Source organism: Dreissena polymorpha, chromosome 14, assembly GCF_020536995.1.
Source record: "Dreissena polymorpha isolate Duluth1 chromosome 14, UMN_Dpol_1.0, whole genome shotgun sequence".
Lineage (NCBI taxonomy): Eukaryota > Metazoa > Mollusca > Bivalvia > Myida > Dreissenidae > Dreissena > Dreissena polymorpha.
This window is the reverse complement of record NC_068368.1, coordinates 51,535,805-51,551,143: the sequence shown is the minus strand read 5'-3', so window position 1 is coordinate 51,551,143 and position 15,339 is coordinate 51,535,805. Positions and strand designations below refer to the sequence as shown.

At 35.0% G+C, this 15,339-nt stretch overlaps 1 protein-coding gene across 1 annotated transcript in view; it reads left to right on the top strand.

The window, feature by feature from the left end:
* The window catches only part of LOC127858346 (fibropellin-1-like), a 142,694-nt gene extending 135,597 nt beyond the window's left edge, over positions 1-7,097 (top strand). The window contains exons 20-24 of the mRNA XM_052395401.1: positions 1,087-1,194; positions 2,585-2,692; positions 3,842-3,967; positions 4,459-4,555; positions 4,908-7,097. Of these exons, the coding sequence (XP_052251361.1) occupies positions 1,087-1,194; positions 2,585-2,692; positions 3,842-3,967; positions 4,459-4,555; positions 4,908-4,944 (476 nt within the window). The 3' untranslated portion in view covers positions 4,945-7,097. The remainder of the gene's footprint in view (positions 1-1,086; positions 1,195-2,584; positions 2,693-3,841; positions 3,968-4,458; positions 4,556-4,907) is intronic.
* Positions 7,098-15,339: the final 8,242 nt, after the last annotated feature.

The following is a 15,339-nucleotide window of genomic DNA, read 5'->3' as shown; positions in this document are numbered from 1 at the left end:
GTGACTGTGTGAACTGTATGGCAGTTTGATTTCGTTAATGTACGTTTGAGAATTTAACTTTATTATAATTGTATTATATACCTCAATAACATCTGGTGATGAATAATTGTGTTATCGGTGAGTAATAAATTAAATAATGATTCTTATATATTCAATCTAGAACTAAACACAAACTTTTAAACAAAGCATGTGTTATTTAAAGGATTATGCATTTACCACAAATAAAAGGACTTCATAAGGTTAACGCTCTATGTATAGTAAGTAGTTTCAACATGAGTTGCATCGCTACATTTGTTAACACCGTTAGACACAATGTACTATAAAGCGCATTTAATAAATGAAACCCCGGCTCGTTTTAATTCGGCAGGTGGTACAAAATTTGCTGATTGAAACGTTGATATACGCAGTTAAAAGTGGACTGCAAGATTGTGAAAAGGAAATACCTACATAATGGCAAAACAAATTGCAACATATTTACTAACTGTTTAAGCATATAAAATTTTGCAGCATAAAATGCAGTTAAATCTATGGTGTGAGACGCGCGTCCTAGCGTACTTCTGAAAGGCAATTAGAGTGAAACACCTAAGGTTTTGTCGTAGCTGTTTAAACGACTAAGGGTGTAACGACAAATGAGAGAAAGAAAACAGTAACATATTTCTCTGGTCCCGACAATTAAGAACAAACATTTCGGGATCAAAATGACGAACATTGGTCCTTGTGTCATGTATCGAACTTAAATTTTGGTTATGATGAAAGTTCTAGTCTTCGAAATTATTTATGTTTACTCAGCTTAAGTTTCTATCTGAAACTGTTATATTCACGTTAATGAGATGCACACTTATTAATTGTAAATATGCGTGCACAGATGCAAGTCTTTTTAATTCGCCGCCGTTTTTTCGATCATCGCACATATTCATTGTTGTGCGTGTTCATATCTATTTTATTGAAGGACAAGTGTTTGCACATTGTGTTTACAAATAGTGTATAAATGTCGATGATCATTAATATACAGTATCGTTTACAAATTATTACTCCCTTTTTAAGTACCAATACAACGTATTGATTATATTCTCATCCTTCTTGCAGCGGATCCGTGTATTCCATCGCCTTGCAGCAATGGAACGTGTTATAAAAGCGGATCAAATTACACATGCTCTTGCAATGACGGTTGGCTCGGGGACACATGTAACCAAAGTAATCGTCTATATACGTTGAATTATGTAAATACATTAGTACAGTTCTGTGTAGCCGACTATGAACAATATTCCAGTTTGATTGAACACATGGAATTTAAGAAATTCAAACTTTTAAAAATCGGCAGGTATTATATCCACAAAACATTGGGGGATGAACAGTTGCGTAATCGGTGATCAATACAATTAATTATATTTGTTATAAATACACTCTTGAACTTAACATTGTTACGCATAACACTTACCAAACCGTTATTTATATACATAATGCTGTATTCATTCACACAATGAATTGACTTCATATGGTTTACATTTTGATGAATATCAAACATAATTAGTCACAACCTGGGTATCATCGCTAGTTCTATTACACAGATATAACCCTTACAAAGTATCAATGATTAATGTCGCACTCTCCATTTGATGATACTCGAAAGAACATTATTGAACATTATAATCAGTATTTCTATTATTTTCCACAATTAATGATAACATGTCAAGTGAAGAAAACTGTATTTAAATCACATATTAAAACATGACAATTTGCAAAATCGTATCAAAGCATATATAGTTAGTAAGAAAATGTATGTCATCTCTTTAGTTCAAACCTAATATTCATTTTATTTTTTCAAAACCTAATATTTTAGGCTTGCGATTTGCGCATTTTCCAATTATTTTTTTTTAAGTTTGAAGATTAAATACAAAATTTTATTTTTTCCAAACAAAAAATAACGTTTCTGGATTACAAATACTAAAAATAACGGTATACGCAGTGGCGAGGATAGCTTTATGTTCAATGTTCTTTTTCTTATATATTTAACATGAGTATTGGTTATGGTGAAAGTTCTGCTCCTTAAAATTGTAAAATACCCAGCCGTACAATATAAATTACTTATATTTATGTTTGACTTTAATCTGTTGAATGCATCCATTGTCGATTACTTGTATTCATAGTTATTTACTACGAAAATGTACGAAATGGTTAACAACCTAAAGGCAGATTGTATCATCTTAATCCAGTTGTAAAAACGCGTGATCGTGTCACCAGATGAGAACAACAGGGCTGAATTCTGTTAAAAAAGAACATTCTTAACTTATCTGTCCAAAAATTAAGAGTCATTAATTATGAACGAAAACCACTATGTTCGAAAGTTTATAATCACGAACAATAATTATTGTGTACAAAAAAGAGCGTTGTCTGAAAATTTAGAGGCCCAAAAATTCAGAGTATTTACGGTACCAACAAAAGCATGTCTTGCGTTGTTAGTCCTTATAACTTGTTTCGCTTGTTCAATTTCTATCGTTACTTATACCTTTTAAAGTTCATAACCAATCAAACCTGTTTGAAGTACCAATTGAACGTGCTGTTTGTATTCTCATCCTTCTTGCAGCGGATCCGTGTATTCCATCACCTTGCAGCAATGGAACGTGTCATAGAAGCGGACCCAATTCTACATGCACGTGCAATGAAGGTTGGGTCGGAGACACATGTGACCAAGGTAACTGTATATAAACAGATTTAATTTGTTAATTATGAACACTTTATTCAGTCATATGCATGCAGAAAGGAATGTCAAAACGTTCGCGAGTATGATGCAATTTTGATGAGGGTGACTTGGAGAAATGTATGACAGTTTGATTGCTTAAATGACGTTTGAGAATAAAAATTATTATGGTATTACATCCGTCGATAACATCTGGGGATGTACAATTATGTTATCGGTGAGTAATAAAGTAAATTACATGTCTTATTAATAAGGTTTTCGCTGTATAATAAGTAGGTAGTTCCAACTTCTGTAGCATCGTTACGTATGTTTAACAAAAATGATCCGTCATGAAATAATTTGGCCAGTGTATACTTATCAATTATCGTGTTGATATGGATATAGCACCGTCAGACACCATGTACTTTTTAAGCACATTAAATAAAGAAAACCCATGCGTTTTACTAGTTTATCAAGTGGTAAGAGTAGTTTGCTGATGGACACGATGGTGTCGGCATTTAAAATTAGACTGCAACAAGGAAATACCTACATAGTGGTAGAAATTGTGCAACAGTGTGACACACTGATAAAGAATATTATAATTTTGAAACATAAAATGTTGTTAAATCTATGCGTCTTTGCCAACTCCTGAACAAAACAAACAGTCAGCGTAAATAGTTTAGAGTTTTTGTTGAAGCGGTTAAGATGATTAAAGCTTTGTATCAGAAAGAAGGTTTAATTCCCAGACACTTCAAATGTGAGCGAATGTATTCAAAAATGTGATTGTGTCTAAAACATCGTACTTCCTTTTCAAGAATTCGGTCATAAAATATGTTATGCTGTTAAGATGTTTCTGTGTTTCAACAACGGTTTTGTCCCCTCCTTTAAACGATGACTATACCCATTGCTTGACTTTCTTTCAGGAGCAAGCACAACTATCTTACGAAGTTGTATAATATCGTCTTATATTCGAATAATGTAACTCAAGCAGCATTTTCAGGATAGGTTAACAACCGATATTATTCTAATTTTGGCAAGTGGCCGCTGGCCTATACAGTACAAGGAAACACATTCAAGACTAGAGTCAACATACAATAATTTCATCGTATGATATCACAATTGTAAAGAAAACGCACATAATATTCTATTCGATATACTTTTCAGTCAAGCCATGTAAACCCAATCCATGCAAAACAGGGGAAACGTGCATTGCCTCTGCGAATAATTTCACATGTGAACATTCCTCTGGTCCCCAGGAATATAACAGTTCTACTGAGAAGAAAAGTGGAGGTTAGAATCTTCCAGGTTTAGATCATAACCTGATTTCAATCAAGCATTTGGCTTTAAATATTATATTGGTCAGAGTGTGTGTTTGTGTGTGCTTTCTTGTTGTTGTTGATCGATGTTAATATACGTGGTGGACAAACATGCATGTCAGTATTGATATGCATCTTAAACCGATATGGTTCCAAAGCAGATATTTTACTTCAACAGTTAATTCTGTATACTAATCAATAATTTTGTATAAAAAGCAATAAGCTTTAAATGTTACGTGTCATCACAAAAACTCAGGTTACCATGTACATGATGGATGCTGCTACACTCAATTATACAACCAGTACTTCAATAACACAGGAGGAGTTTGCGCACACTTTGTAGATAATTCTTTCTGATGCAATCAGTTTAAGCAATGTCGGTTTTTTGTATAAAAAAAACAATTCAGGTTATAAGTTAGCGACATTTGTCCAAAAGATATATACTTTTTTTACTCTTTTTTTCAGACTATTTGTTTCCGATTTACATCGTTATTCCAGTAGTGGGTATTCCCGCCTTAATCCTTTACTCAGCATTGTTGGTTCACATCTTTCATCACAAATGGTAATCATTGTTAAGCTTAAGATTTACATTAAATTATTTGTTTGTTTCTGATCCATCTTGGTACAATATATTTAATGTTGTTTACAGGCACTGTATTAAATATTTTACCTAAGACCTTTACCGTTATATTTTAATGTTCAATGTTCTAACAAAAAGACCTGCGTGTGTCATACAAAATGCAAAAATACATTCAATTAATCATTGGTGGCATTTTTCTTTTAGTTATTGGACTGCGATTGTGAAATTAACAAGTTCATACATACCGGTAGCTGTTTCTTTTTATCTAAGATCATTACTTAATTGCCGATGTCATAAACATTTTCTTCTATTGCAATGTCGACATGTATTTCAGGCGGCGTAACCAGCTAGAAGACCGCACTAAACACTGACTTACTATTCTGTACCGGCAAGTCGTTTATAATTAAACCCACGTTGGGCGCTGAGAGTTGCATTTCATATTACCTATCAGTCGACATATTCGTTAGAAGGTGTTCTTCTTTATTTTTGTAATATTTGGTGTTTGTTAAATATTTAACATGTTAAAGGACTCAGTTGAATTGCGCTTTGAGGTATAAACCAACCTAGTAAGTTTTATTCGTTGGCAATAGAAAATAATGTAAAAATGATTCACTTACCAACAATCCTTGTACAAGTACCTCGCGCATCAAGTTCTTTTTACCTATATTGGTATATGCTAACCAGTAGATACAAGTTACAAAATCCGTTACTTATGTATTATGATTGTCGGTACTTGTATGAAAATTATGACTTAGCGAACGACTTGAACATGTATTTTTTATTAAATTCTCCTGAATACCGTTAGGGCCATCGTGTTTACACATTAATATTCAGAGGGCGACAATGCGAAAGTGCGATAGTACAATGGCGACGATGCGATAGTACGATGGTGACAATGCGAAAGTACGCCGGCGACAATGCGCCAACGCGATTGTTCGATGGCGACAATGCAATAGTACGATGGCGACAAATCGACAACTCGATAGTACGATGTCGCCATCGTACTATCGCATTGTCGCCATCGTATTGTCGCACTGTCGTAATCGTGTTGTCGCACTATCGCATCGTCGCATTGTCGCCATCATACTATCGCAATGTCGCCATTGTATTGTCGCCATTGTATTGTCGCACTGTCGTCATCGTATTATCGCATTGACGCCATCGTTTTGTCGCACTGTCGTCATCGTTTTATCGCATTGTCGCATTATCGCCATCGTACTATCGCACTGTCGCCATCGTATTGTCGCACTGTCGTCATCGTATTATCGCACTATCGCATTGTTGCATTGTCGCCATCATACTATCGCACCGTCGCCATCGCATTGTCGCACTGTCATTGTACTATCGCATTGACGCCATCTCACTATCGCGTTGTCGCATTGTCGCCATTGCACTATCGTATTGTCACCATCGTACTATCGCATTGTCGTCATCGTACTATCGCATTGTCGTCATCGTACTTTTGCAGTATCTCATTGTCGCCCTCTGACTTAAATGTGAAACCACGATGGCACAAGGTATTCTGTAAAACTCAGCATAGACAATTGTGATGTGTCATCTCACACTCAAAGATTGGTCTACGTTTATGTCTGATATATCATTTAATTTAACATATTCCGGTGTTAATTGTCTACCATTAATGTATACGTCCCTGTGATATATGTTGTATATCTCATAAATTTGTATTTGCTAATATATGCCGACGATATTGCAATTATGTGTGAATCTGAAGAAGAAATGCAGAAAGACGTGTTTTAGTTGGAAGAATACTGTAAACGATTTGCACTTTATGTAAATTCAGCTAAAACCAAGGTCGTTATTGTCATAAACGTGGATCAGATGACGAAAAATATCAGGTTTAGCTAAAGGCAAGGAAAAAGAAATAATATACACATTTGAATAATTTGCATTTGGATTAAGTATAGGTGGATCTTTAGCACGTATCTTGTCATATCTACAGGTTGAGGTTTAACAAAGCTATTGTTTTAATGTAGCTCACATTTAATTAATTTTCCTTTAATTTCTATACAAACCAAGCTACAAGTTTTTTATCAATATGTTTTGTAAATTTGAATGAAAACCTAATATAAACTATGTCAGTTTTAAAAGTTTGAGATTTAATACATTTATTCAGACTTTCTACACACAGGCTAGAAGTTAAATCAGGCAGACGGCATAGCCAGAAGTGACACCTTTTTACAAAAAAAATGCCAGCATTGTTATGAATATTAGTTACATTGTATACAATAATAATGTTCACTATAAAATGATATTTGAAAATGAAATGTTACACAGTATTACCGGTAAAGAATTAGTTTATCAAACTATATGGAATTAATGCAATCTGAAAATACAATTTTTAACAGACACATTGCTATGTATGTCATAATTCATGTACTACAAGAAAAAAAAAACATATCATAACGATGAACATTTGCTGATTTACCCGCTTGAATTCATGCTTTATCTCCAGCATTGTATTTTGATTAATTGAATGACTGCTTTCGGATTTCGAACCAAAATAAACAAGTAACTGAACATTGAAAGATGCATTTTGTTTCTGTGATATAGCTATTTTGTGTGTCATTAATGCCTATATATGTAATACATGGATGGATGGATGGATGGATGGATGGATGGATGGATGGATGGATGGATGGATGGATGGATGGATGGATGGATGGATGGATGGATGACGGACGGACGGACGTACTGACCGACGGGCGGGCGGGTGGGCAGGCGGTAGGGCGGTCAGGCCAGCATGCAAGCGGGCATGTAGGCAGGCAGGCAGCCAGGTCGCCAGGCAGGCAGACAGACAGACAAAAGACAGACAGACAGACAGATACATTTGATTCAATGGATAATTGCTGAAAGCTCCTGTAACAATAAGAAAAACAAATCAAAAAGGAATTTTTCCATATGCGAAATTTGCTCCCACTCACAAAATACCGTACATGATATTATAAAATGTAAAATACCTTTGTAATAATGTTTTAAAATTGAAAAAAAACAACAGATACTTAAATGAATAAATGAAAATCTAATTCACTCGGTTTATTTAAATGAAAAATGCATGACCATGAACCCCTCTAACTTTATCTTTGAGAGAAAATCCGAAGCAATTCACCTAATCAATGGCAAAAATACAACACAACAGGCGATCTAACAGACGACAGTTAAAGAAAGCCACGTCACATAGCAATGCAGAAAATAACTTTGCAATCAAATATATAAAATTATTTATTGTGTTAGGGATGCCATTTCTTATTGTTGTTTTTAATAAGACTGTGTTCGTTGCTACTTATATTTCGGACTTCTTATTTTTGGAAAAAATGATACATTTTTATTGGTCATTTTCCGACGTGTTGAAAACGTATCTGAATGGTAAAGGGTTAACTACGTATCTAAGTGGTAAAGAGTTAACTACATATCTAAGTTGTAAATGGTTAACTACGTATCTAAGTGATAAAGGGTTAACTACGTATTTAAGTGGTTAATGATTAACTTCGTATCTAAGTGGTAAAGTGTTAACTACGTATCGTAGTGGTAAATGGTTAACTACGTACCTAAGTGAAGAGTTAAATATGTATCTAAGTGGTAAAGGGTTAACAACGTATCTAAGTGGTAAAGAGTTTAATATGTATCTAAGTGGTAAACTACGTATATCAGTGGTAAAGGGTTAACTACGAATCTAAGTGGTAAATAGTTAACTACGTATCTAAGTGGTAGATGGTTATATGCGTATTTAAATGGTAAAGGGTTAACTACATATCTAAGTGGTAAATGGTTGACTACGAATCTAAGTGGTACAGGGTTAACTGCTTATCTAAGTGGTAAATGGTTAACTACGTATCTGAGTGGTTAAGGGTTAACTACATATCTAAGTGGTAAATTGTAAAGTACGTATGGTTACCTACGTATCTAAGTAGTAAAGAGTTTAATATGTATCTTAGTGGTAAAGGGTTAACTACGTATCTTAGTGATAAAGGGTTAACTACGTATGTAAGTGGTAAATGGTTAACTTCGTATCTAAATGGTAAATGGTTAGCTACGTATCTAAGTGGTAAATAGTTAATTACGTATGTAAGTGGTAAAGGGTTAACTACGTATCTGAGTGGTTAAGGGTTTACTACGAATCTAAGTGGTACAGGGTTAACTACATATCTTAGTGGTAAAGGGTTAACGAGGTATCTGAGTGGTGAAGGGTTAACTACGTATCTGAGTGGTTAAGGGTTAACTTTGTATCTAAATGGAAAATGATTTCCTACGTGACTAAGTGGTAAAGAGTTAAACATGTATCTTAGTGGTTTAAAAAAGGTTTAAAAGTTAAAGGTTTAACTACATATCTAAGTGGAAACGGTTAAATATGTATCTAAGGGGTAAATGGTTAACTTCGTAACTGAGTAGTAAAGGGTTCACTACATGTTTAAGTTGTAATAGTGTTTACTTCGTGTCTGAGTGGAAGGGTTAACTAGGTATCTGATTGGTGAAGATTTAACTATGTATATAAGTGGTAAAGAGTTAACTACATATCTAAATGGTAAAGGGTTAACTTCGTATCTAAGTGGTAAAGAGTTAACTACGTATCTAAGTGGTGAAGTGTTAACTGCGTATCTAAGTGGTAAAGGGTGAACATAGGTATCTACGTGGTGAACTGTTAACTACGTATTTAAGCAATAAAGGGGTTTACTACGTATCCAAGTGGTAAAGGGTTAACTACGTATCTGAATGGTAGAGGGTGAACTACGTATCTAAGTGGTTAAGGATTAACTACGTATCTGAGTGATAGAGGTTTAACTAGGTGTCTGAGTGGTTAAAGGTTAACAACGTATCTAAGCGATATATGTTTAACTACGTATCTAAGTGGTAAAGGGTTTACTACGATTCTAAGTGGTAAAGGGTTAACTACGTATCTGAGTGATAGAGGTTTAACTAGGTATTTGAGTGGTGAAGGGTTAACAACGTATCTAAGCGGAAAATGGTTAACTATGTATCTCAGTGGTTAAGAGTTAACTGCGTATCTTAGTGGTCATTGGTTAACTGCGTATCTAAGTGGTAAAAGGTTAACTACGTATCTGAGTTGTAAAGGATTAACTACGTATCTAAGTTGTAAAGGGTTAAACACGTATCTAGGTGGTGAACGGTTAACTACGTATTTAAGCAGTAAAGGTGTACCTACGTATCTAAGTGGTAAATGGTTAACTACGTATCTAAGTGGTAGAGGGTGAATGTCCAGGATCGGTAAACCAACGAAATCGACGACAATTATTCGAATAATAATGATTTGCAGTATAGATCTATTGGAGATGAAACGCACACATTTCAAAAATACAAATCTCTATCAGCAACTCTCTAAAAAAAGGAGTGATGTGTATTGTTAACAATGAAAACAATTTACGATAACAAAGATACAGAAGATTTTAATCGATTGCAGACAACGACCGTATGATCTGTTCATGGGTTGTACAATAAAACAATTAAACCTCGCTCATAATCCAAGGACAATCTTGAACAACACAAGAATTAAGGGTTAGCACAAAATCATTATCGTCAGTCGGGTCAGTGTAAACTCAAAACTTATTTACGACTACTGTGACACACTGTCTACTATATTGGTTAAAAATGGTTTAGTGTCTCGAGCGTATAGTTGCGTTTAAGTTTATTTTTGTCAGGTTAAAAGATACACACAAGACAAACACGGATATTCGGATATATAATAAGCGTTTTGGGATTTATGCACCTGCTTAATGATCTTTTTCTGTGATGTTCCGATATCAGGTTAGTGTAACAACATAACAATAAATGTGATTAATGAATGGACGTTAAACAGCCACGCAACTAGTCAATGTGGAAACAGAATGTTATTTTGAATGGGACGTTCGTGGTATTTTTAAGGCACAAGTGTACCTAGTCGCGTTCCTTTAAAAAGTGTTATGGAAACTATTTATAAGCAATGGTTTTATATTTAGGCTTGTTTAAAATAAATAAAACAAGAGGGCCATGATGGCCCTGAATCGCTCACCTGACTAACCTTGCTTCATGAACTTTAATTTTATTAGACCCATATACAATCCCAAGCCAAATTTCATTAATTAATACATTCTGACAAAATTTCATTAAGACGTGATGAAAACTGTGACCTCTTAAATCTACACAAGGTTTTACTAGAATTTGCCCGGTGACCTAATTTTTGACCCCAGATGACCCATATACGATCCAAAATCAGATATTATCAAGATAAACATTCTGACCATATTTCATTAAGATCATATGAAAACTATGACCTCTATTGTCTTCACAAAGTTTTTCTATGATTTGACCTAGTTTTTGAACCCAGATGACCCTAATACAATCCCAACCCAGATTTCATCAAGATTAATATTCTGGCAAAATTTCATAAAGATTTAATGAAAACTGTGACCTCTACTGTCTACAAAAGTTTGTTTTTTTAATCTGACCTAGTTTTTGACCCTAGATGACCCAAAGTCAATCCCAATCCAGATTTTAACAAGACAAACATTCTGACTATATTTCAATAAAATCTGATGAAAACTGTGACCTCTATAGTCTACACAAGGTTTTTCTATTATTTGACCTAGTGCCTAGTTGCTGACCCCAGATGACCCAAATACAATCCAAACAGGGCTCCTCTAGCCCAAAAATTTCTGTGGCCAACATTTTAGCCAAATGGAATTTTGTGTAGCCAAATTTTAGAAACTAGCCAAAGTTTTAGCAAAGCATTTGCAGGGGTCAAAGTTGGATATTTTGAAAATCCTGAACTTAAAGCTGGGGGCCAGGGGGCCGCAGGGCCCTCGGTGGGTCCAGGGGACAAGGGGGCCAGAGGCCCCCAGAAGCTCCTGGATTGACACATTTAAAGGGTGCCTGTACCTGTTCTGATGATTCTATTTTCTTAAAAAAACAACATACACATATATTTAAAAATCTTCATGTATTTGATAAAGAACACAAAGTTAGTCAAAAAGCAATTCATTCACATGCACCCTCTGTCTGGCATGGACTCGACTGCAGGTGTTGCTTTTGAAGAACCAGATAAAACCGGTAACAGTGGTTACAAATTATATTTTTCACACATACTTTAAAAAAGTCAATAATACATGTTTAATTAATGCAGAATCAAATGTCACCATTTATATTCACAGAATCATGCTGCCAGAAGCCTCCACATACACCTAAGAAAATTGGGTATGGTGGCTTCTGCTAAACAGTTAAAATTGAAAATTTCAGCATGGGTTCCCCTAGTTTTTATCCCAATCGTTGTTTGAATGCTAAATAATTGTATCCTGGTGTGACCCAAATTTGACGATGTAACGCTTACATGAAGCAATATTTAGCAAATAATTTAAGAAATAATGAATGTTTAATAGCACAAAATAATAATTTTAAACTCGGCTGTATTACTTTGAAATGATTCCAAGACAATAATCATCCATTTAATCGATAAAATTAGAACATCGTCGAATTAAGGTGTCGGCGAATTTGGATTACGGTAGGTTGCCCATATTTGTTTTACAAAAAGTAAAAAAAAAAACATTTCTTGCTGCTGGGCTCATATGTTGGGGACAATAAAACATTTTATTTAACTAAAAAAGACCTGTCCCAGTCAGCAAAAATGGCGTATTTGATCGTATTTTCAATTACTGTTAAAATTATTTTCCTGATTTATACTTTATTCAAAGGACAAAATGTTTTAAAAGCTCACAATCAATGAATCATACGTTATTAATAAAAAAAAATGGCAAATTTGCTAGATCTATCTTGCCGATTTTTGATGCAAAACAACCTAAACAGTAAACTTTAGCAACAGAAAATACGACCAAATTCGGGGTGTTAGTTTAAAAAAAATAAAAATCCTACCTGGTTGGTCTTGATGGTTCTTATATTCTTTATGTGATAAGGGCCCTCTGCGTGGAGACGCAATGCCTTCTTCCCACAAGACTGATAATTCAGGGTTTTCTTACAAACTTCTCAAACCAGTTCACTACCCGCCCGTAGACTACAGCGGGGAATGGCCACCCATTATAAACTGTACGCTGAAGTTTCTTTAGCTACCAACAGGCAAGTATCTCGTTGCCATTTTTCTCAACTTAAGTCTAAACACAGCTTCCCATTCGGCATCAAATATACGCAAAAAGTACTCAAATTGATTTAAATCGGCAGCAATCTTTAATCTTTAATCAGATGTAATTGTTTATTTAATCCTCTGCGATGTACGATTTGTTTTCACATCAGTAATTTGTCTCGATGACCGGTGTTAATGCCGACTGCGTATAAATTTTTCAGGTCAATAACACGGCGATGTATTGATGCACAGTCTACAGCTGAAAGCGGTTAATATCTGGGACGGCATGTCAGGAAAAAAATCAATACCGATAATTCGCATTGTTCATTAATTAAGCAACTGTTAATAACACTTATCCTTTATGGATTTTCATGAAAGAAAAACCATAATAAAGAAAATTTTATTCTCTTTAATCTGATATATAAACAAGTTTGGAAAGAATTGGATGAAAAATTTGGACTTTATTGCAATAACACCATTTTCTCAATTCAAGGGGAGGTAATTCTGTACTTCATGGACCAATAATGCTCATTTTTTTGTAGGGTTCGTGTCCTCATTGATATAAAGACACTGTGCAAATTTGGAAAGGATCGGACAAAAAATGTGGAAGATTTTTGAAAGTTTTCACAAAATAGGCAAAAACGAATAAACATGCAAAGTTCAACGAGCTCCTGCGGCCATGTTTTTTGACGAATCAAATTTCTTTGAACAACTTTTTCAGAGGAGCCTTCAAAGGTCATCCCTGTGAAATTTTTTGAAAATCTGATGAGCGGTTTCTGACAATAATATTTTTTAAGGTTTTTGCCATATATGGTCATGGCGGCCATCTTGGTTATGTGATCAAATTTTTTTTAACAATTCTTTTGTCCCATGACCTAGGGATGCTCCACATGAAATTTAGTTGATATTGGCTCAATGGTTTAGTAGAAGAAGATGTTTACAAATTGTTTACAGACAGACAGACAGACAGACAGACGGACGGACGCCGGACGCTGAGTGATCACAATAGCTCACCCCGAGCTATCGCTCAGGTGAGCTAAAAAGCCAGTAAAAACATGAATAGAAATACTGTGTGCCCCGGGATTCTACCCCATGACCTTTGGAAGCAGTGTCTAACGCCTTACAATTAGAGCAGGGGATTTAGACAAGTGTTTTAACGATATATTTGTAAAACCCGTACTCGTACTTGACATTTTACCAAACTATGAACAAGCCCGTTTGATATTGCGTGACCATAGATAATTAACTCGGTCTCGATCGGAATATGCATAACAATTATGTATGCATGGGTACTTTTATGCAGGAATACATAATACGTCTTTTAATTCGATTGTCCTTGACTTTAACTAGCTCCGGTGTGCTTCAATTGTGCTATGACAATGGCCATGTCTTAAAAAAGATCATTACTGCACTTATGGAAGTGTTGAATAGTAATAACAGTATCATATTACATCGAACAACGCACGCTAATTGTCATAAGTGCATGAACGTACACAACTCAATTAACGGAACTGCCAAGCTTTGTTTCAACCTAAAAAAAACTTCAAATTTAAATGTCCTTCAAAATTGTGTTTGTCAAAACTGCAAACACAAATACGTTTGGTATTCAATATTCTGTTAGAAATAATACAAGTTATATCGTTATGAACGGTTTTCACTGTTCAACTACCCTTCACAAATGTGTAGTTGCTCAAAGTTTTGGTATTTGATGCCATGCAATATGTTGACGTTGTGATACAAATTTTTGCGCCTGGTACAATATGAGCCGTGATTATGCAACACTGGGCTTAATGCATGTGCGCAAAGAGTTGTCATAGATTTGCCTTTGTAGTTCGCATAGGATGATAAGGGACTACACTTTGCACTTTTATGGAAATTTTCGTTTAAAGGAAGTCTCAGTTTAGGTGGAAATATTGACTTAACGCACATGCGTTTTGTGCATACGTTACATTGTATTATATAATATCAAGACAAGATCTTCGAGCACCCAAAACATATTTTTATTAAGAAATACGCGAACGATTGTGCACAATCCACCCAGTAGGTAAAAACAAATTGAAAGCACACAGTTATGGAAATATATTTTCAATGGTGGAAAACAGCTTAACGACCATTATTCTTCCAAATTTGTCGCAGCCAAAATTTCTTTTAGTGCGATCTGTTATGAAAAAAGTATATCATACCCAGGTGAGGGATGATATAGGAAGACACCATCGGCAAGAAGATCACGTGTATTTTACTAGCAATTGTATGAGAGATCTTGTATTTCTTTCCCTAACTTCGAAGAAAAACAGATGAAGGAATAAACTATACGATAAACTTGAGATCGTATAAAGATATACATTTAATTCCTTCATCTGTTCTTCCTCTGAGTGTGGGATCTCACGCTATAACTGTAAGAAGAACAAAGGATGGAATTAAAGATCTTCTTCATAATAAGGTGATTAAACTGTGATTGTTTAAGTGATCGACACAGTCATTCAAAAGGAGTTTAAAACACAAACTTCTGGACGTAAATTCGGACATACGGGCTATTTCAAGTCTTTGTGCTTGTCACTTAATATTAAGCACGTCGTGGGATTATGGGACGTACCTATATGCGACCAGCAGTCTAGTCAGAAGCAACCCCATTAATTCAAGCAAAGTTGCGTGGTCTTATATGCGGACATGCCTTGAGCTATGCGGA